General features: G+C 44.4%; 1 protein-coding gene across 12 annotated transcripts in view; it reads left to right on the forward strand.

The window, feature by feature from the left end:
* The window catches only part of LOC118727187 (myomegalin), a 136,690-nt gene that overhangs the window by 31,017 nt on the left and 83,234 nt on the right, over window positions 1–22,439 (forward strand). For 8 of the 12 annotated variants that reach the window (XM_045586976.1, XM_045586979.1, XM_036452707.2 and 5 more), the window contains exon 4: window positions 9,465–9,575. The exons of 1 other annotated variant lie outside the window; for it this stretch is intronic. In XM_045586976.1, coding sequence (XP_045442932.1) covers window positions 9,465–9,575 — 111 coding nt within the window. 3 more of the 12 variants (XM_045586984.1, XM_045586985.1, XM_045586981.1) reach the window with 2 other exon arrangements.

The following is a 22,439-nucleotide window of genomic DNA, read 5'->3' on the forward strand; positions in this document are numbered from 1 at the left end:
TGTCAGAAGCAGAAATGACGAGACTAAGCAATTGATTGGCTGCACGGCCCATGATGGAGAAGAAGCCTATGCCCTACCACCAGTTCATCTCTCCATTCCCATCGCAGGGTAGGGTGTCACCTGTTGTAAACTTCCAGAGCACTTTGTACTTTTCCTTTAATAGCATATGTGTTCAGAATCTCTCTTCTCTGTTAGAATCTGAGCTCCATGATAGAGTCGGGATTCATCTCGTTCACTGCCAGATACAGTGGTAGCGTAGTGCCTCATTATAGCAGGAATGTTTTTTTCCTTTCTTTGCTGTGTTTTGGATGAATGAATGATATTAAGCTTTCTTGCTTGGGCAACTCTACTAGGTGATGCCATCCACGGAGGAGGGGAACAACTGAAGTGGACACATGTAGTTCTTTTATAATCATTAAACCAACAGCAACGAAGGCCAAAAGCTAGGAAAGGGGTTTTCATTTTTGAGGGAAATTAAGGCGATCCTTCAGCTCTTAAGGGATTCCCAATCTATTTGGCAAGACTGTCAAACAGATAATCCCAAGGACAAGAGTAGGAGGCAACTCAAGAGGGGCCCGCCCCTGGCTTTAGGGTCAGATAGGCGTCCTTCAATAGCTGATATCAATCAGCTCCTTCAGAGCGAGCTGGAGACAGTCAGAGCCGAGTGGGCTGCGAAGAGGAACGGCTCTCCAGGCTAACACTGGTACCCAGGACCAGTCCTGGGCAGCAGACAGCACAGTGAATTCAGAAACAGGAGGCTTGTTGTCATGTCTGGAGCACTAGTGTTGTCATGTCTGGTTCAAGTTGGCAGTGTCTCCTACTAATGACCCTCTACTCCTGGTCAAAGCCATGGTTGTTCTTGATACACTGTGAACTCTTAGCTCATCTGCCTGGAGAATGTCCTAATCATGCCTTTGAAATCGCCTTCTTTTCTGGAGAAGTCTGGAGAAAGGTTAATTGAAAATCTAGGAACACAGGTGAGGCCGTCAACTAATATGTTCCCCCTTAAGTAATGGAAGCTCTTCCTGGGTTGAACCAACAGTGACCAGACAACAAACACCAAGGCCTGTTGCTGTTGATGGAGCCACGCTGATGGAGGGTCGAATTTGGAGCCTGGGCCCTTGGGAGCTGCCAGCCTCGGTGCAGATCGGCTGTCCTTCCCGCTGCAGAGCGCGTTGCTCTGTCTGACAGCATTGCTTCTGGCTGCACCATGTATTTTTGGAAGTCAGGGAATTTGCTATTTGTTTTGTTTCGGTTTTATAGAGTCCACAGTGCTCTACTGTGGTGATGACGCCAGCACCTTGTTATTCCAGAATCAGGGGAGGCGTGGGTGTGCATCTCTGGTGGGGGCGGACAGCAGGGATATTGTCTGAACCCCTCTCCTTCATCCACATGATGACATTGCCTGCGATGGATGGGGTTATTTATCGACCTGACGGAACAGCTCTGCTGTTAGTTCTCTGGGCATCCAGACAGTTATTTCAAGAAAAGGCTGTGCAGAGGATGGCTATCTGAGTTTTAGGGGAGAAAATGGAATGATATTAATATGATAGCATTTAAAAGATGCTGGAACTTCAGGAATGATGTTGAAATTTCAGAAACAGAGTTTCAGAAGAAAGATGTGTTTATTGCACTCAAAAAAAAAACCTCAAAAGAAAAAAAAAGGTTTTGATAGAATTGCAGTCTGCTTTATGAGCAGGCCTCATCAACAGCTGACACCTGGAATGTGAGAATCAGAAACCTGGGTGGGAATGAAAGGGTTGAGGAGTGCAAGACCAAGTTCGTCGACTTTGGTTGACACTCTCCTTGTTAGAATGGTCTCCAAAAGTTGGGCATATTTTTCAGGATCCCTTCAGGAGTATGTTTTTCCTATAGCTGCCCAAACTGGTTTGGCTCAGTGGATAGAGCGCCAGCCTACAACTGAAAGGTCCCAGGTTCGATTACAGTCAAGGGTATATACCTTGGTTGCAGGCACATCCCTAGTAGGGGGTGTGCATGAGGCAGTTGATCGATGTTTCTCTCTCATCGATGTTTCTAACTCTCTATCCCTCTCTCTTCCTCTCTGTAAAAATTCAATTATATATATATATATATATATATATATATATATATATATATATATATATATTTTTTTTTTTTTTTTTTTAAAGAGTATGTTTTTCCTGTAGCAAACCAGAGTGGATCTATGTTTCCTTTCTGTTTTATCTCAGGATTGTAAACAAAACCTTAACTTGGTAAGACATACCCCATGAGTTTTTTATACTGAGGGCCATTTAAAGGGTACTTCATTTTAGCAACAACAAAAGAGGATACTTCATCTAGCCTTTATGATAATGCCTCCTAATCTAAGCAGAACATTTTGAAATGGTCATTTCTAAACCACTTGCTTTTAATGGAAACTTTATCATTAAAAAAAAAGATCTGTTGAGCCCCTTTGGTGACAGGACATTTACTCTCATAAGGTAAGCACTCAATAAATATTTGGTGAATGGCCCTAGCTGGTTTGACTTAAGAGCATTGGCCTGTGGACTAACGGGTCCCAGGTTCAATTCCAGTCAAGGGCATGCACTTGGTTGCAGGCTAGGCTCCTCACTGGTCCATGACCTGGTCGGAGCTTGTGCAGGAGGCAACCAATTGATGTATTTCTCTCACATCGATATTTCTCTCTTTTCCTCTCTCTTCCACTCTCTCTAAAAATCAATGGAAAAAAATATCCTTGGGTGAGGATTAAAAAAAAATTGGTGATGGAGTGTGGCAATAGGTTTACTATATCCAACTCTACTAGAGAATTTATCCTTGTATCTAGTTATTTTACAAACAACAGGAATGTACAAAGAATAATAAAGCACTGTCATTGTGCCCAATATTTAAATTTATGAAATATTATTTTCACTCTCTTCTCAGATTAAGAAAAACAAACGTTAGCATTTCAGAGATAATTATTGTACAAGCTTCTTAGTAGCCTACCCAGATCTGTCTCCTTACTCCTTTTCTATAGTTAATTACTAGTAAGTAATTTTCCCAAAGTCACACAATTAGAAAATAGCAGAGCTATGATTTGAACCTACATCTCCTTGGTTCAAAAGCTTTTGCTCTTTCCACAATGCCCAGCTACTTCACCTAGATAAATAGTCATAATAGTGATAATATTTGTTGCCTATTTGTAAATGAATAGTAAGTATGGTGTCAAAAGTTACTTAAAATAGTAGTCTCCTGTTTCTCTGTTTACCATAGTATTTAAGGCTATTTTTATCTTTATGAAATGTAAAATATATGAATTATCACATATATCAAATTAGTATAGTTTAAACTGCAGAAGTGCTATTATATTTTAAAATAAAATGTCAATTAACACATTGTGCAGACCAGTAGTTTCATTGCTAGCTTTACCCAGTGACCAGAGAAGTTTCTATTAAACAAGTACAAAAAAAATGTTTTATATAAATGTTAAAGGCACGCTTTAAAATTAAATGCCCATTGTATTTTGAAGTTATTTATTACATGTTCTTACAAGCTAATAGCTTTTAAAAGAATTCTCATGATTGGCCACAAGCCTTAGAACAGAAAACACGAGAATTCTTGTGATCTGTCCGCAGTGTGTTACGATGATTACCGTATTTTTCGGACCATAAGACGCACCGGACCATAAGACGCACCAGTTTTTAGAGAAGGGAAATGAAGAAAAAAAGATTCTGAAACAAATAGTGTCCTAAAATATTTTATGTGCATTAAAACCCAACATCACAGTCATAAACACATGTAATCAACCCTGTAAAGTAAACAGCAGCATTTAGAACCATTTTAGAGCCAGGCAAGCACACAGAGACCACACAGAGCCGGGCAAGTAAAAAAACTTTTTTTTTAAAGTATATGTGTAGGCTATATTTGGACCATAAGACGCAGCGACTTTTTCCCCCCACTTCTGGGGGGGGAAAAGTGCGTCTTATGGTCCGAAAAATACGGTAATCATTTTTAACGGAGTGGAGGTTTATTTTTAGGAGAGAAAATGGTAAAAGATTAGTTTGTTTTCAAGCATTTCCATTTAGAAGAGCTATGTGGGGGGTCTGAATATGATCAGGCAAATGTGTAGCTGAGTTGTTGTTGTTTTTTTTAAAGGCTGACTTGACAGTTGTTTGTGTTAATGGGGCATGACATGCGACAGCTGGGTTGTAATCCTCCTACTATTGTTGGCATTGATCGAGTCCTTATTAAAGTCTGATTTCCAGTTTGAACTGATACATTAAGAAGCAGTAGAAATTAAGGAGAGAGCAGGAGAGAGCCATTAATGCTTGGGAAAAAATATTTTTAGGGAAAAGTAAAGGTTTTTGATGAGCACTGTGTGAGAAAGGAAGAACAAAGACAGAAGCACTGAAAAAAGAAGTAGGGCCCAGCCAACCTGGCTCAGTGTTCATTTCCTAAGTAATTCAGAGCTGAAGGAAAACACATGAGCTGGGGGAGAGGCCCTGGTTCAGTAGGCATGGTGTGCATCTCGGGTATGTGCATTTTTGTTTGCTATAAACAACAGACATAAGCAATAAACAAAACGGTTTTCCTAGTAAGCAGCTTCTGGCCCTCCCCATCCCTCAGGCCTTTCTCCTCACCCGTTGTCTCAATTGAGAGCCAGGATGTGCCCAGAGGCTCCTCATCCAAACTTTTAAGATCTCCCGAAAATGGTTCTTCACCCCCATCCTCTCTGTTCCTTGGTATGTGCCACTGTCTCCGTCCACTTGCTCTCTGCACCTTTGCTTAAGCTCCACCTGCCTTGATTGCCTTACATTCTCCCCCAAGCCCAGCCAAACGAGACTCATCCTTTAAGGCACATGTGTCAAACACAAGGCCCGCGGGCCAAATCCGTCCCGCCAGGCCTTGCAATGTGGCCCGCACCGCGCTGTCATCACTGCACTCCGCTGCGTTTCCATCACAATGACAGTTTATGACTGTTCAGTAAACCATTCGGCCCGCGATTTAGGCTGGATTTTAGATTTTGGCCCCTTCTCTGATTGAGTTCGACACCCCTACTTTAAGGAGAGCTGAGATACCAGTCCCCCATGGAACCTTCTGACAGCTCTCCTTCCTAATTTCTAAGGTTTTTACAATTTGTACAGTTCAGATTGTCCTTGAATTGTAATTTGTCATATATTATACCCCATTTGTTCGGAACTAATACAAAGTTCCGATTCTGCATGGTGTATCAAAATGAGTCTTTTAAGATAATCTTTTTTATAAAGAAGGATGCCTTTATATATGCTCGTCATCCTAAAACATCACACTAATTTTGTACATAGATTGAGTTCTCGTATAATCAAATCCAGTTCAGTCAGTAAGCAGCATATTGAGGACGGATCGCGAGAATTCTCGTGTTTCCTGTTCTAACGTTTGTGGCCAATCACGAGAATTCTTTAAAAAGCTATTAGCTTGACTCAGTGGATAGAGCGTCCGCCTGCGGACTGAAGGGTCCCAGGTTCAACTCCAGTCAAGGGCATGTACCTTGTTTGCAGGCACATCCCCAGTAAGAGGTGTTCAGGAGGCAGCTGATCAATGTTTCTCTCCCATCGATGTTTCTAATTCTCTATCCCTCTCCCTTACTCTCTGTAAAAAATCAATAAAATACATTTTTTTTAAAAAGCTATTTGTTTGTAAGAATATGTAATAAATAACTTCAAAATGCAATGGGTTTTTAATTTTAAAGCGTGCCTTTAACATTTATTTTTTAAAGTTTTTTATATATATATACTTGTTTAATAGAAACTTATCTGGCTACTGGGTAAAGCTAGCAATAAAACTATTAGTCCACAATGTGTTAACTATACATCCCTTCTTTGACCCGGCAAATACTTACTGAGCACCACTCTTGCCTGGTGAACAAAACAGGCAAACATCCTGGAGTTTATATGCTAGTTGGGGAAGACCATCGAGAAACAAAATACATAACTAAATATGTACATTTTAGATGATGATAGAAGAAAAAAACAATGGCGATATACTGGGGTGAGGCATAGAGCGAGTTACAGTTTTAATTCTACAGAGAAAGCAAACCATATGGAGGATCAACAAACTCAAAGGTTCTGAGGAGGGAGCGTGTTTATTGTTTTTTAGAAATAGCAAAGAGAAACAATGTGGCTGGTGCAGAATGTGTGGGGTGGAGAGGGAGGAAAAAAGTAAAAGAGCAAGAGAGAGACTCCAGATGACGTAGGGCTTTGGGCCTTAGGGGCTAATGAAACAATTTTGTGTTTCACTCTAAATTAGATGGGAAGCCAGTGGAGGTTTCCAGCAGAGGAGTGATCTGGCGTATTTTAGAAGGGTCACTATGACTGTTGCGCTAAGAATAGATTATAGGGGAGTAAGGGCAGGAGCAGGGAGACCAGTGAAGGGGAACTATTCAGATAATTTAGGGGAGAGAACATAAGGATATTGGTCAGAGTGGTAGAGGTGCCGGTGGTGGTGGTGATATAGTTGGATTCTGCAAATATAGATGGATATAGATGCACTGAAAGTAAAAATAATAAGATTTACAGGCACATGAGATGGTGTGTATGAGAAAGAAGAGATGAGAATAACTCAAAGGTTTTGGCCCAAACAACTGCCAATAGAGTTCTTACTCAACATTGGGGTCCAGTGAGGAAGGAACATATATACACTGGGAAGGATCAGGAGTTTTAGATATCTCAAGTACAAGTCTGCATTCCGGTGGAAATCTCTGCTAGGAAGTGAGATAGAGACTGGTGTTCCGGAGAAAGCTCAAAATGGACATGTAATTCAAGTTGAACCAAACATCGTTCTTCTACAGTAATCATTCTTAGCAAATGTGGTTTCTTTGGAAGTATTGCAACAAACCTTTCTATATTGTTGGAAAGTTGTGAGAACAATATAAGCAAACAAGCCCATATTTAACCAATATAATTAGCAAAATTCAATTACATTTTGAACACGCATCTATTTCATCAACTCAACAGATATTTAGGGACTGCTTCCTAAATACTGTGCAATGAGAATACCAAGGCACAAACTGCATCCTCAAAACACCCTGGTCTGGCTGAAGTGACTGTTAAAGAAACGGAATGTTTGGACTGGAACCCGGATTCTCTGTCTGCCGGAATCAAAGGATGAATCCACGGACGGAGAGTGGTATAGCAAAGGTGGAGATTTATTGAAGCACAAGTACAGACTCCCACGTGGGAAGAGGGAAAGAGCCCCACAGAATGGACTCCCATGTGGGGAGGGTCCTACTGAGTTCCTTTTCCCTGTGGCTTATAAAGGCTGCAGATCCTGGTACCTTGATATCCCGATCCCTGGTCACTATTCCTTAGACTGGTTACTACAGTAACTCCTAGGCTCAAAGGTCAAAGTTCAAAGGTCAAACCTCACAGGGGACATATGAGGTGTCCTCCCCTTCTTCTTTATCGTTTTCCTATTCCCTTGGGCTTTCTCCCTCTCCTTCTGGATGAAGGGTTTCCTTTCTTTATTTTGTAAATACAGACCTTCTGCTGTTCCCAGCTCCCTCATGCTATGGAAATGAACCTGTCACAGATTTTCAGCGTCCCTATTCTGTGGAAATACACCTTCTGCTGCTCTGCAGCCCTGTGCTTCCTCCATGGTCCTCTTAATTTCCAAGATTTCTAAAATTTCCTAAACCGGTCCTATTTTAACCCTAAAATTCCTGTTTCGGTGGTAACATCATTTTCTGAAGCTTTCACTTCATTCATGTATGTGCGCTGGGTTGCAGTACAAAATGTAAAAAGCATGGCAAGCGTGGAGGATGGTAGTGTAAAACACACACCTCTATCCATACAACTCTTTGATGTTTGGGACTGTCCTCACCTTTCTATCCCTCATGCCCCACACATTACTTGGTAGGGACTGGGGAGATGAAGAGTTATTATTAGAAGAATGAAGAACAGGTAGGTTGGGGAGGAAGTGAGTACTTGAATTAAGTATAACGTTCTTTAGTCTTCTTTACTTTGGATGTGAATACTAAATATTTTTTTTTTTTAACGGAGTATGTGCCGCAACCAAGAACCTGTGTTTGGTATGTGTGTCTGCCAGTGACCTTCAGTGTCCTGTGTGATGTGGTATAAATAGCACTTCCTGCTAATGTTGCAGCTGTCATTCAAGGATCTTAAATTGCTCCAGGAGCAGGATCTGGTGATGAGTGCCTGGCTCCGCTTGGCAGGTGCCCGAGTTAGAACCAGGGACTGGCTGAAATCTCTGGGCTCCAGGCTGACGCCTCCCACCCCCACCCCACCCCCTCATACCCCCTCCACACACCCTCTCCCTCATCCCTTGTGGGGAGGAGCCGTTGAGCCTGCCTTTTTGTGAGCTTGTGTAATGGTCAACAAAGTTTGCAAAGATTCCAGTAAACGAGAAGGTTTCTGTTTAATTTGGGCTGGCTCTGATGTATAATGGAGGGAGGGGGGTGGTCATGGAAATAAAGACTATTTTTAAAAATAGTTTTCAAAGAGAGGAAGAGAGAGGGATAGAGAGCTAGAAACATCGATCAGCTGCCTCCTGCACACCCGCTATTGGGGATGTGCCCGGCAACCAAGGTACATGCCCTTGACCGGAATCGAACCTGGGACCTTTCAGTCTGCAGGCCGACGCTCTATCCACTGAGCCAAACCGGTTTCGGCAAATAAAGACTATTGATTTAAGCAACGCTGGGATGGAAAAGCCAGGGGAGAAAACTGTGAAGGCTCTAATGAGAGGTTTGGGATCATCCAAGGAAATTAGAGACCCCTCTGGCTAGTATTAGCGCTTTAAGATTTGCACTTGACCTAAAGGGGCTATTTGACTGTCTGTGTGATAATCCATTTTGTATACACTTGTTCATTACTTCCTTCTGGCCACACTCCTTTGGTTGTGTGTGTGTGCGTGTGTGTGTGTGCGCGCCTGCGTGCGCAAATCAGCCACCCGGAGTTTAAATATTACCCCTCTTTCCCCCCCAACCCCAGCACAAACACCATTCATTTCCTTCTCTTTTTTGTAGCCCTACCATCACCTTGAATTACTCCCATTCCCGTTTCCTGGAAGCTTCTTCCCCCCACCCCTCAACCTCCACCCCCTTTCCCAGAAGCTGTTAACTGCCCCCAGTTGGGCCAGGGCGGCTCTGGGCGGGTGGCCGCTTGGAGCCCTGGCTTGGGGTCAGGTTACACCACTTGTGTGTGTGTCTGAGTTCACGCAGCATGTTCCCCTGTCAGGGATTCCGCAAATATCTCCCGGAGGTAAAAAAGGAAAGTGCGCCGCACTCCAGCGCCCAGAGCAGGGAGCCCCGCGTCCATCCCGAGTCCCCGAGAGCGCCAGCCGCCACCGGGGCCATGTCGCCGCCGTAGCCTCCGCCGCGCCCGCCCCGGCCGCTCGCTCCATGCCTCGGTGCAGCCGCACCACGTTCCTGGGGTGAAGGGGTGCCTGGGCCAGCTCCTCCCCATGGGTAGCCCACCATGTCTAATGGATATCGCACTCTGTCCCAGCACCTCAATGACCTGAAGAAGGAGAACTTCAGCCTCAAGCTGCGCATCTACTTCCTGGAGGAGCGCATGCAGCAGAAGTATGAGGCCAGCCGGGAGGACATCTACAGGCGGGTGAGTGCGTGCAGGGGTGCGGGCGGGGCCCTTCCTGGCTCGGGGTTCCAGGCCTGGACCGTTCACCTTAATGTGCGTGACCTTGGCCAGGCCCAGTTCACCTCCTGAGAGAGGGAGCTGGATGGAACCAGCGGTTCTCAAACCGCCACAGTGTGTGTGGGGCTGTGCAGAATAATCAATCGCCTTGGGAGCTGGTTAAAAGGGGGTGCCTTGCCAAAACCGGTTTGGCTCAGTGGATAGAGCATCAGCCTGCGGACTGAAGGGTCCCAGGTTCGATTCCAGTCAAGGGCATGTACCTTGATTGCGGGTGCATCCCCAGTGGGGGAGTGTGCAGGAGGCAGCTGATCGATGTTTCTCTCCCATCGATGTTTCTAGCTCTCTATCCCTCACTCTTCCTCTCTGTAAAAACCAATAAAATATATTGAATGAAGTAAAATAAAATAAAAGGGGGTGCCTCACCCCGGGATTTGCATTTTAAAACAAGCCCCAGAGGTGTTCTCTGAAGCTGGCGGTTCCCAGGTGTCACACTCCACAGGGGAGGGCTGCATGTAGCACTGCCTGGCCCCGTGGAGGCAGAGAATGATGCTGAGGAGAAACAGGACAGCCACGGAGAGCATTTTTTTTTTTTCTTGAGAAATTCATCTTCAGCTTTTTAAAAAATATATATTTTTATTGATATCAGAGAGAAGGGAGCAGGGAGAGAGAGAGATAGAAACATCAAGATGAAAGAGAATCATGGATGGGCGGCCTCCAGCACGCTCCACACTGGGGATGGAGCCGGCAATCCGGGCCTGTGCCCTGAGGGGAATCGAACCCTGACCTCCTGGTTCATAGGTGGGCGCTCAACCACCCAGCCACGCCGGCTGGGCTCCTGTTCAGTTTTGAAGATCGTTATGTGGAATAGTTTTAAAGGCAGAATCTTGGGCGTTTTCAGTCTTAGGAATGGGTAATACGCTTAGAATGAAGAAAAGGTAGCAGCAGGCCTGAGGAGGGGGAGGGGAAAGGGTGGCTTCCCTGAACCAGAGGGCTGTCCTGATGGACAGCTGAGTGACGAGGGCGGGGATTGGCTGAGTTGAGGGTGAGATGAGACAGCACCTTGGTAGAGGACATCAGGCTGTGTGGGGTGTAAGGATTAAGCGTCCTGACTGGTTTCCACAACATTGGTTTCCACAGCCCTCTGAGTGTCTGTGCAGGTGCTGACGTGGCCTGAGTGACCTGTTGCTGGTCGCCTGGGACTTGATCAGAGATCCTAGATCTCCAGCTGATTACAAAGGAGACTGTGCAGCTAAGACCCCCGGGCGCCCCTGGGAAGCATCACAGGCTGCTAGACAGCATCTTGGTCAGAGGAGTAGCTGATCTGCACGACAAATCTTGGGTGTCTCCTGAGAAAGAGAGCTAGACTGAACCAGAGGTTCTCAAACTGCTCATTTGGCAAATGATTATTTGGTAAATCAACTAACGTGGACCGCTACATTTGGGGGGATTTAGCCCCATTTTCTGTTTTTTCCTGGATTTCCACGTTTTACTCTGAATTTTCCTGAAAATGGTCTAGATTTGCCTTTCAGCTATTACATGGCTAGTGATGTGCCTCAAGGAGCCGCCAGGGTCCAGGAGGATATTGCCAAGTGAGGGTTGTTGGCTCAAAGATAGAGAGGGGGAAGGGTGAATGGCAGTGTTTGCCTCAGGGTACAACAGTGAGTGAATTTGTTCACTGGAGCATTTTTCTCTTAATTGTATCCCAAAGCAAGACAGAAGGAAGAATCGTTTTTTAAATAATTTGAGGGAAAGGTTGTTGTTGTTTTTTAACTTGAATCCATGGATTGCTTGCATCGTTTGTTCTCACCCTGTGCTCTGATAGTCTCCAGTAAACACTTTGGACGGGCTGTACGGAGTCCAGCTGTCCAGGAGAAGCGTGATTAAGATGAAAGGAACTGCTGAGGGGTGGGGTGAGGGTTGGGGGGAGGGAGTGGTCACAGCACATTGCCACAAGCAGAGATGACGACCATTTTTGTTCGACCAAAGTCGCCACTAGTCCCATTTAGGAAACAGACATGGCTCCGTGTCCTCCTAATGTCAAGTACAGCAAAGTCAGGAAGCTACTGGACAACACGATTGGATCTCGAACTTCCTGGTCCCCTTATCTCCCTTCTCACCAAATCTTCGTTCATTCCATCTGTCACATACTCATCCCATTTATCTTGGGAAGCACTACAGGCTCATGTTCACATGCTCATATTGGGGAAACAGAATGCACAAAGCCATTATTAACCACCAGAAAAGAGGCACCAAGATTTTCCATGCAGACTTTTCAGCTCTGAGTTCGCTCACCTTTCACCTGGGAGATGTATCTTCTGCAATAAGTGAGACAAGAGAGGCTCAGGACACCCTTCTGGCACCAGCTGCTTGTCAGGGAGCTCTACTTCAAAGTTATCATTATGTCATTGTGGGACATTTTGGGGTGGCCTGTCTTGGGTCCCACCAGTGTCTTATGTTCATCCTTGTTCGTCACGTCATGATTCCACGAGATCAGGTGGATTAGATAACAGCCATGTTGGCAAAGAGACATCCAGGGTCACGTGCATTACATCATCACACGGTAAGTCAGGTCATTCAGATGGGAATTCCGAGCCCTGTGTTATGACCACACTTAGCTTGGTTTTTCTTTGGTGTTGGAAGGACACTTCTTGAAATAGAGTAAACATATTAAATCACACCCAGCTGAGTCGGAATCTGCAATAATTTGGGTGCTGCCTGGCGTGGTTCTCTTAAATAAAACCGATGTTTGTGAAACATGTAACGTACTATAATAAGTCTGTTGTGGATAGTAAGTATTTGATCATTTCCACTACTTCAAATTCTGTTGAGATATTTGTATTAGGAGTGAAAATGACTGTCTTTAGGGGAGACAATCAGGCTTTTTACCATGATGGCAGCAGGGGAGGGAAATACAGGAATCTTTAGGAGAAAAGGCCTGGAGAGAGGGGCCTGTCTATCCAAGTGGCAAGGCCTCCTCTATATAGTTGCTTAAGGGAGAGGCAAAAATAGATACAATTCATAAGGATTTTAATTAATTGTAAGAAGTTGTGAGTTATATAAAAACCTGGACATGTTGACTTCAAGGCAAGTAAATAAAGGAGTTAAAGGTTTCTTTCTTTCAAGCTGTTCAGAAAATTCAGAAATAATCTTAAGACTCGTGCTAACTATAGACTAATAAAATATTATTAAATAATATATAAAAATTTGGTCCTGTGAGACTGGTTACTTTTCTGCTAAACATTTTAACTATCCTTTAGCTTCAATTTTTGTAAATCATTAAAAACAAAAAACAAAACAAAAAACAAACAAACAGGAAGAGGCTGCTTACCCTGAGCACAGAAAAAAATGGGCATATATCTACCTGGTTAGGTACCACTGCCCCCTCTTGGTAGTAAATAGTAATTGCAGGTTCAGTTTTTGGGGAAGACCGTTTTGAAGGTGTTATCCCAAGAAGAAACCATTGCAGTGCTGTTAGCTCCTGATTCTGGAGCTGAGCGAAATGAGAAAGTGCTGGGGCCAGTCCACAGCTGAGTATGGCCCACTCCTTCAGAGGTGGCTTGTTGGCATTTCTGGATGGCAGCTGCTCTGGCAGATAATTTGTGGGCGGCAACTTGTTGATTTCCTCATTGTTGTTGATTATCGAATACTGCATCTTCTCATTATAGCTGTGTGTGCCACCACTAGGAATATGTTCTGCCCTGGAATTAATGAAATTCAATGCTGTGTGGGAAACACCCCATTCTCTGTGTTTCGCCTGATGATAGCTACTTAACTTGTTGAAGCTTCTGTGAGTTTATTATTGTGGTGCTTTAAAAAAAAAAAAAAAAAGACTTAAGAAAGGAATTTAAAATCTGACAGATCCAATAACAGAAATATCAGGAGAAGCTGGCAGTTGTCATCCTGGGCCAGGTGGAGTCGGTGTTTAAATCTGGCATAATTGACATTAGAAGATTAATAAAGTGGATTTGGCCTTTAGATGGGAGTTGGCAGAGTTGTGTTCTATTGTTCTTTGGCCCTTAAACTGTCAGATTTCTCTGGGTGATGGTTTCTCATCTTTGAAATCAAATGATATGTTTCCTGAGCAAATTTTGAAGTTTATACATAGCATCTTCATGCAGCCAGGTTTTTTAAGTTGTAACAAACAGACTACTGACTTTACTTGCCTACTAGATTTTCATTTCTACCGATTCAACTGTTCCTGCGCATAGTAGTTCAGAGTTGTGAGCCAGCCTGCCTGGTGTGACTCAGTGGTTGAGCATCAACCTATGAACCAGGAGGTCACCGTTGGATTCCCGGTCGGGGCACATGCCCGGGTTTCGGGCTCAATCCGCAGTGTAGGGCATGCAAGAAGCAGCCGATCAATGGTTCTCTCTCATCATTGATGTTTCCATCTCTTCCTCTTCCTCTCTGAAGTCAATAAAAAAAATATAATTTTTAAAAAAGAGTAAATAAACGAGAAAGGCTGAGTTTGCTAAATTTCTTTTTTTTAACAATATGTTTTATTTAGCAATGGTGCAAAGCCCTTCGCTTTTATACAAATTATTGTCATTGTGATTAATTATAATTCAAAATGTTTTATCTTCTTGGTTTAATATTTTCTGAAATAATTTGGCCTGGTTCTAAATTCAGCTTTTAAGACCTATCTCTTTTTGGCTGATCCTGCCTGCTTCCGTAGTTTCAGGGGAGAGATGGGCTTAGGCAAAGTGTGCAGGAATGTGCTGCAGCGAATTTACAGATTTTCCTATGAATGTGGAGGAAGACAGAGGGTCCTCTCAATCTGTGGGGTTGAGAGGCTGCCCCATTCTATCCTCGTTCCCTGCCTCCTCACCTACACGTGCCAGGAGCTCTCAGCGCCGATGGTGAACTTCGGGAGCCTGGTTTACTCTAATTCACTTTCCGTTATCCCCTTACCTACGACGTCCACCTAACTTATACTTCTGCACGAACTTATTACAAAGCCCCTTCTCAGTATTAGTTATGTCCACCCAGGCTTACACCCTGAGAGACATAGCATGATAGAGTTGAAAGGAGGCACTCTAAATTCCTGTCTCAAATGTCTCCTTTATTTACAAAATCCCCTTGACCATTTGTTCCCTCACACTTGCACACATTCGTTCAAACATCTGTTGATTATCTACTATATGCCAGCTACTGTGCTTGATGTTGGTAGAGAAAGATATTAACAAATAAGTTTAAAAATGATATAATAAGGGCTTCCATAGAGATACAAACCTATTGGTCTAGAGCAGTGGTTGGCAAACTCATAATCAAGAGTCGAATGTCAACAACACAATGATTGAAATTTCTTTTGAAAGCCAAAAACCGACTTCTGCACATGGGCCACGAAGTTTCAATTGCACGTACAAAGAGACACATTGAGGGCCCAAGGCAATAGGAATAGAGGGGAGGGAACTGATCTGGGAAATATTTAGGAGGTAAAACATCTGTAGGACTTGGTGGTTGATGTGATGGGAAGACTGAGGGGAAAGAATTGAGATTGTCAGGCCCAGCTGGGGTGCCTCAGTGGTTGAGTGTTGGCCTATGAACCAGGAGGTCATGGCTTGATTCCTGGTCAGGGCACATGACCCTATTGTGGGCTCAATCCCTAGTAGGGAGTGTGCAGGAGGCAATCAATAGATGATTCTCTCTCAACTCTGTTTCCAGCTCTCTAGCTCTCTCCCTTCCTCTCTCTAAAATTAATAATAATAAGATATATCTAATGTATTATATATTTTAAAGACTGTCAGGTTCCTGGCTAAGTCAGCTCACTTTTTCTGGGCTCCTGCTTGTTTATGTGTAGAATGAGTGGGCAGGACCTGGATCCATGCCAGCCAGCATCCCTCCCATCTCGAAGTTCTGTGATTCTGAGCAGCCTCTTTGGGATACTCTCACCCTAGCTTAAGTAGTTGCCTCCCTTCTCCCAGTCTCTCAGCTCATGATACCTCTTGGTGCGGGAGTTGCCTGCAGAGATGAGAAGACTTTAAAACTGCCTGCCAGTGTCAGGAAAATCTGGTGCTGTTACCAGGTAGCTGGGGTTATAATTAGCCCAGTTGCTAGGGGAAAACTGAGATTCTGTAGGCAGAGACTGCCAGAAGCAGCTTTCCCCTGCTGGATGAATCGACTCCTTTGCAGGAACAAAGTGGATAGGGATGGAGCGTTTTCACGTGTTTTTAGAGGATTCGGTTTTTGCCTAGGGTATAGGATAGGCTGAAAGCAGAAAACAGGTTTGTGCTGGGGCTACTCCACATCTTCTGTGTGGTAGGAGGGGTGGGCAAAATTCCCTTGATCTTATTTGGGTAGCTGGAAAGAGACTGCACAGGATGGAGAGAAATAAGAACTCACAGTTTAGACGGGACCGGTTTGGCTCAGTGGATAGAGCATTGGCATGTGGACTGAAAGGTCCCAGGTTCGATTCCGGTCAAGGGCATGTACCTTGGTTGTGGGCACATTCCCAGTGGGGTTGTGCAGAAGGCAGCTGATTGATGATTCTCTCTCATCAATGTTTCAGACTCTCTACCCCTCTCTCTTCCTCTCTGTGAAAAATCATATATCTATATCTATATCTATATCTATAGATATATATATATATGAACTCACAATTTAGAGCTAGAGAGGATCTTGGAGGTTATCTACTAGTATATAACACTTTTGCTTTTTAATAAAAAATTTTATCTTAAAATAATTTTAGACATAAAAAAGAGGCAAAAATAATATAAAGAGTTCTTATAGACCATTCATTCGGCCTTCCTTAAGGAATAAGCCCTTTATTTTGAAAGATAAGGAAATTGAGGCCCCCAAATAGGTCAAGTCACTTGCCCAAGGTCACATGGGTCAGGTTGGGACTAGAGTCCAGGAGGCCTGGCTACCTGTCTGGGTACTGGAAGTGACTTCCTTGGTCATCAGCCAAGTGTCAAGGGGTTTATATGCTTGCCAAAAATTGAAACTTTCTTCTGCTCAGTGCTACTGGGCTAAAATAGAATATACCCAGCAGGGGCTAGGGTAATTCATAGATAAAGATTCTGCACCCTGCCGATACCGGTTTGGCTCAGTGGTAGAGCATCGGTCTGCGGACTGAAAGGTCCCAGGTTCGATTCTGGTCAGGGGCATGTACATTGGTTGCGGGCACATCCCCGGTAGGGGGTGTGCAAGAGGCAGCGGGTCGATGTTTCTCTCTTATCGGCGTTTCTAGCCCTCTATCTCTCTCCCTTCCTCTCTGTAAAAAATCAATAAAACATATTAAAAAAAAAAAAAAGATTCTGCACCCTGTGCCTGCTGCCAAAAAAAAACACACAAAAAAACACATGTAGCTCTGCAGCCCATATACGCCTTCTATGGGGGGTTCATTTATGTTTCTAAAGCCATTGTGAACATTTTTTGTCTCTGCTTCCTGCTCTGACCTTTGCCATCTCATCTAAGCAAATTCAAATTCACCAGCTTCACAGTGAGGTGAAGCTCTGTGATACATGGAGACGGCACAGAGTGCGGGCTGGGGCCCACTGCATAGAATCCACCCTATCACGTTAGGCAGCAGCTGAGCCACCCACACACCGAAAGACCTGGTACGTGCCGTTCCGTGCACAGCTAAGTAACGGTCCAGGTGGCTTCCTGCCAGGCAGCGTTAGAACGGACTTGGGGCCCGCACTGGGCAGTTACCACACCTGTTATCTGGAAATGTGGCTTGAAGAGGTTGAAAGTAAATGAAAGGCACTAACTGCCTTGGAATGCCAGCTTTTCACCCCCCAACCTCACACAAGGTCCCACTGCGGGAAGGGCGGGAAGCCACCTCTTTATGTACACAGGGCCTTCCTCTTGGGGGTTTGAGGAAGAAGCTTGCTCTGGGGCCCCTGGGTAAGTGGAGGGAGCTGGCCAGCGTGCAGGCCATGACCTGGAGCTGCGAAAGGAGAGTCTGGACCCTGGCTGAGGGCCAGAAGTAAGAAGTCCTTCCGGGTCACTTGTTCTGGGTAGGTTTCCAAGCTTCCTGTGAGGCCGCAGAATGGCTGCTGCCTCTCTCAGAGTTCTCCATTGGATCCAGTCAAACTGAGTCGATGCTCAGTACTAAACACACATCTGGTCCTGCCCACCTGGCACCACTCAACTGATGATACGCGGCACGCAGTCATCACTCTGCTTCAAAGTCAGGGACTCTGAGTCCAGAGCAGGATCCTGGGCTCTTCCAGGTACAGAATCAGATGAAGGTGGAGGGACCTTTGAGGCTCAGGTGAGCGGATTCCTTACAAAGGGGGAGCACTCTCTCCTCGTAGTCTGCTTTCTCTCCGACCCCTTCTCTGATATGGGAGGGTGAGGCCTCAGAGGATTCTTACAGTCAGAATGGTCAGAACGGGTCCTTTCCAGCCTCTGCAAAGCTGGGAAGGAGAGCAGAGGGGTCCCTTCAGTCAGGGAAGGCTTGGTTGTAGACGGGCCACAGAAGAGCTTGCCTGAAGGGCTGCAGGTAGAGGGTGATCAGAGATGGTGGTTAGAACTGGAGCTTGCCCCAGCCTTTCTCCACCCTCAGCTGCTCATTTTCAAATTGCTCTTTCTCCTCTTTTCTCTCCTGTTTCCCTACTTTTTCAAGGCGTGTGAGAGTATGTCCCCGGTGCCTCAGCCTCTTGGCCTAAGATGTAAGAAAAAAAACCATCAGGAGGAAAACTCCCCTATCCTTTCTAGGCTACTGCTCTCCAGAAGTTTCCAGAACCAGATCTTGTCCCACCTTCTTGTCCCACTGTTCTCCCCCATGTTTAGGCTCTTTCTGTCCTTCTTTGTCCCATATCTTGTCTCTTTCCCCTCAATTTCACACACATAAATGCTAAATGCTTCCCAATTAAACCCCCTAAAAGGAAATCCATTTAGTGTTACTGCAGGCCGGGCTCTATGCCTTGGCATTTTATACATATTTAATCTCAAACCCATAATAGCCCTGTGAAGTTGGTGTCTTGTCCTCATTTTTTTTTTTTTTTTTTTTTATAGGGCCAGGGAGTGTATCTGGTGTCCCAGCAGCCACATGGCCCGATTCTTGAGTTAATTAAGGTCTTGGCACATCCTTTAGAATTAAAAGTTAGTCCCTCTTTCAAATGCAAATGATGCTTTTTAGTGACTAGCTCTACATTGTATTAAGGCCTGACTGGAGAGAAAAGAAAGAGCTCTAGTGAACCCATATCTATTTTCATAGTGGCTTTCACCAAGACTGACCGGAAGGGGTGGCGTTATCTCACTGCTCCACCTGCAGGAAAAGGTGGCATTGACCTCATTTTTACCTGTGAAACAGGTGCAAATTGCTATGTGGAATGTAATAGAAACTGTGCTATCCTTATCCCTGAGTCTGGCATGGAACTCCAGAAATACAGAGGAAATTAGGAAATAGTCAAACCGAAGTACAAATAAGAAAGTGAAGTTTATGGGAAAAGGGCAATGAAATTGGGATTTTGAATTTGGGGAAGAATAAACTTAAAGGTGGCCTAGTAGTAGCTGTTAGATACATGAAGTCTCAGCATGTGACAGGTGATCAGCTGTGCTCTTGTGTCTGATGAGAATAAGAATAAGTTGATCCTAATTCAATCTTAAGCATTTAGGCCTCATTCATGAATATATATATTTTATTGATTTTTTACAGAGAGAAGAGAGAGGAGTAGAGAGTCAGAAACATCGATGAGAGAGAAACATCGACCAGCTGCCTCTTGCATACCCCCTACTGGGGATGTGCCCGCAACCACGGTACATGCCCTTGACTGGAATCGAACCTGGGACCCTTCAGTCCACAGGCCGATGCTCTATCCACTGAGCCAAACTGGTTTCGGCCATGAAAATATTTTTGACCACCTACTCTGTTCCAGGTGCTATTAGAAGAGTTTGGAATATTGTATCAATGTACAAAACAGATAAGCAAAGATAGCCTTGTGGAATTTATATTCTACCTTGAGAAGACAGACAATGAAAAATAAATATGTAGACTATTGGAAAATGATTAAGTTCTCTTCAGAATAAAAAGAAAAACATAAGCCAAGACCGGTGTGGCTCAGTGGATAGAGCGTCAGCCTGTGGACTGAAAGGTCCCAGGTTTGATTCCGGTCAAGGGCATGTACCTTGGTTGCGGGCACATCCCCAGTAGGGGGTGTGCAAGAGGCAGCTGATCGATGTCTCTCTCTCATCGATGTTTCTAACTCTCTATCCCTCTTCCTTACTCTCTATAAAAAAATCAATAAAATATATTAAAAAAAAGAAAAAAGAAAAACATAGAGCAGGATCAGGGGGTCAGAAAGTGTAAGAATGGAGGGCAGTTTGCAGTATTAAAAAGTTGTCAGGGGAGGCCACATTTAGAGAGTGGTTTTAAACACACACACACACACACACACACACACACACACACTCATTACTTCACAGTTTCCATGGGCCAGCACTCTAGAAACAGCTGAGTTCTCTGTGTAGCATTTTACTAGGCTACAGAGAAGGTATTGGCTGGGCTGAGTTCTCATCTAGAGACATGATGGTGAAGAATCTGCTTTGAGCTTGGGAGGTAATTCTAAAGGTCCCAACTTCCTGCTGGATGTTGGCAAAAGGCTGGCCACAGTTCCTTGAAGCCACCTACCACCCTTTGCCATATGGGCCTTTCCACATGGCAACTTGCTTCACCAAGTCAGCAGAGAGAAGCTCTAGAGCAAGTCTGCTAACAAGACACTCTTAAGACTTAACATTGACACAGCAGTGACAGTCCCTACCTTTGTTATATTTATTGGGTGGAAGCAAATTACACTTGCGGCTGGCTATAGCCTGGTAGACAGAGAAGCCACCCACCCCTCAGTCCTGGGCACCAGTACTTGCAGCTGCAGCCCAGGTGAAGCCACCTGCCCACCATCCCCTGCAGCTGCAGCTGGCATGGGTGCCTATGGCTGACCAGAGGGAGAGAATCCTGGATCCTGGGTGCCTGTGGTAGGCTAGAGGAGGGATTCCTGGATCCTGGATGCGGGGCTGACACAGAGGTGGTTAGGACAATCAAGCCAGCAGGGGAGCAGTTAGGGACAATCAGGATGGCAGGCAGAAGTATTATAGTTAGGGACAATCAGGCAAGCAGTTAGGAGCTATTGGTTCAAGATTGTGAGAGGGATGTCCAACTGCCAGTTATCCCCTGAGGGGTCCCAGATTGGAGAGGGTGTAGACCAGGCTGAAGGACACCCTCCCCAACCCCATGCACAAATTTTGTGCACCGGGCCACTAGTCTATAATAATAAAAAACATAACATGCTAATTCAACTGGACATTTTTCTAGATGAAACCAGGGCTGTTAGGGAAGCCTGGGCCCCAGGTGCCTGCCAGCAACCAGAGGGAAGCCGATACTGTCAGCTGGGGGAAGAAAGGCCTACTTTTGCACAAATTTCATACATCAGGCCTCTAGTATCAAATAACAAAAGTATGTTGCCAGGTGGGTACTTGAAATATCTGGGGGATCACTTTGTAAAGTACATGATTATCTAACCAGTATGCTGTACATCTGAAACTAATACAGAATAATATTGAGTGTAAACTATAATTGAAAAATTAAAAAATTTTGTTTAAAGATCACTGTGGTTATGATATTGAGAATAGGCTGTAGAAGGGAAAGGGTAGAAGCCAGGAGGGCTGCTGGGAAGCTATTGCAGTAAGCCACATAGGAGGTGATGGTGATCAGACTAAGGTAATAGCAGTTGATGGCGGGGGCAAGGAGTGGTGATGGTAGCACCAAGAGGATTTGCTGGTGAAGGGATGGATGTGGAATGTGAGAGAGAAAGAAAAAAAAAAAAGGAATTAAGGAAGACTCCAGGGTCAAAGCCCAAGCAACTGGAAGGATGATGGAGTTGCCATAATTAAAACTGAAAAGTCTATATGTGGAGTAGGTGTGAGGGTAGGGAGTGGCATTTCAATTTTGGACATTCTGTGTTTGGGATATTTGTTGGACATTTCCAATATCAAGCAAGCAGTTGAATTTATGTCTGAAGTTCTGGATAATGCATTGGACTGGAGATATAAAATGTGGGTGTTGTCAGCATATAAATAGTATCTAAAGCTGTATAAGATCACCAGGGAGTTAGAACTACCAGGAGGAAGAGGAAAGGACCAAAGACTTAACCTTGGCCACTCAAACATTAATAGTTTGGGGAAAGGAGAAAGAACCAACAAAGGAGATAGAAAAGATGCGAACACTTTGTGGTGAAGTGGGAAGAAAACCAAGAGTCTGGAGTCATGGAAACCATGTAAAGAAAGTATATAATGGCCCAGCCAGTTGAGTGTCAATCTATGAACCAGAAGGTCATGGTTCAATTCCCGGTCAGAGGAACATGCCCTGAAGTTTTGGACTCCATCCCCAGTGGGGGAGTGCAGGAGGCAGCCGATCAATGATTCTCTATCACCAATGATGTATCTATCTCTCTCCCTTCCCTCTCTGAGATCAATAAAAATATATTTTTTAAAGAAAGAAAGTATATAATGGAAAAGGGTGGGGTTAACCTTTTGAACTGCCGGTGATAGCGCAAATAATATGATGACTAAGTATTGACCTTTGGCTTGGCTTGCATGGCTTAGTGATTGAATGTCGACCTATGAATCAGGAGGTCATGGTTTGATTCCCAGTCCGGGCATATGCTTCAATTGTGGCTTTGGGCTCGATTCCCAGTAGAGGGTGAGCAGAAGGCAGCCAATCAATGATTCTTTCTCATCATTCATCTTCTAACTCTTCCTCTCTTTTCCTCTCTGAAATCAATTAAAAACATTTTTTTTTAAAGAATTGATCTTTGGATTGAACAACACAAATGCCACTTGTGATCTTGATTAGAGCAGTTTGATGGACAGGTGGAGGCAAAGCCT

Source organism: Pipistrellus kuhlii, unplaced genomic scaffold (assembly GCF_014108245.1).
Source record: "Pipistrellus kuhlii isolate mPipKuh1 unplaced genomic scaffold, mPipKuh1.p scaffold_m20_p_24, whole genome shotgun sequence".
NCBI classification, from domain to species: domain Eukaryota; kingdom Metazoa; phylum Chordata; class Mammalia; order Chiroptera; family Vespertilionidae; genus Pipistrellus; species Pipistrellus kuhlii.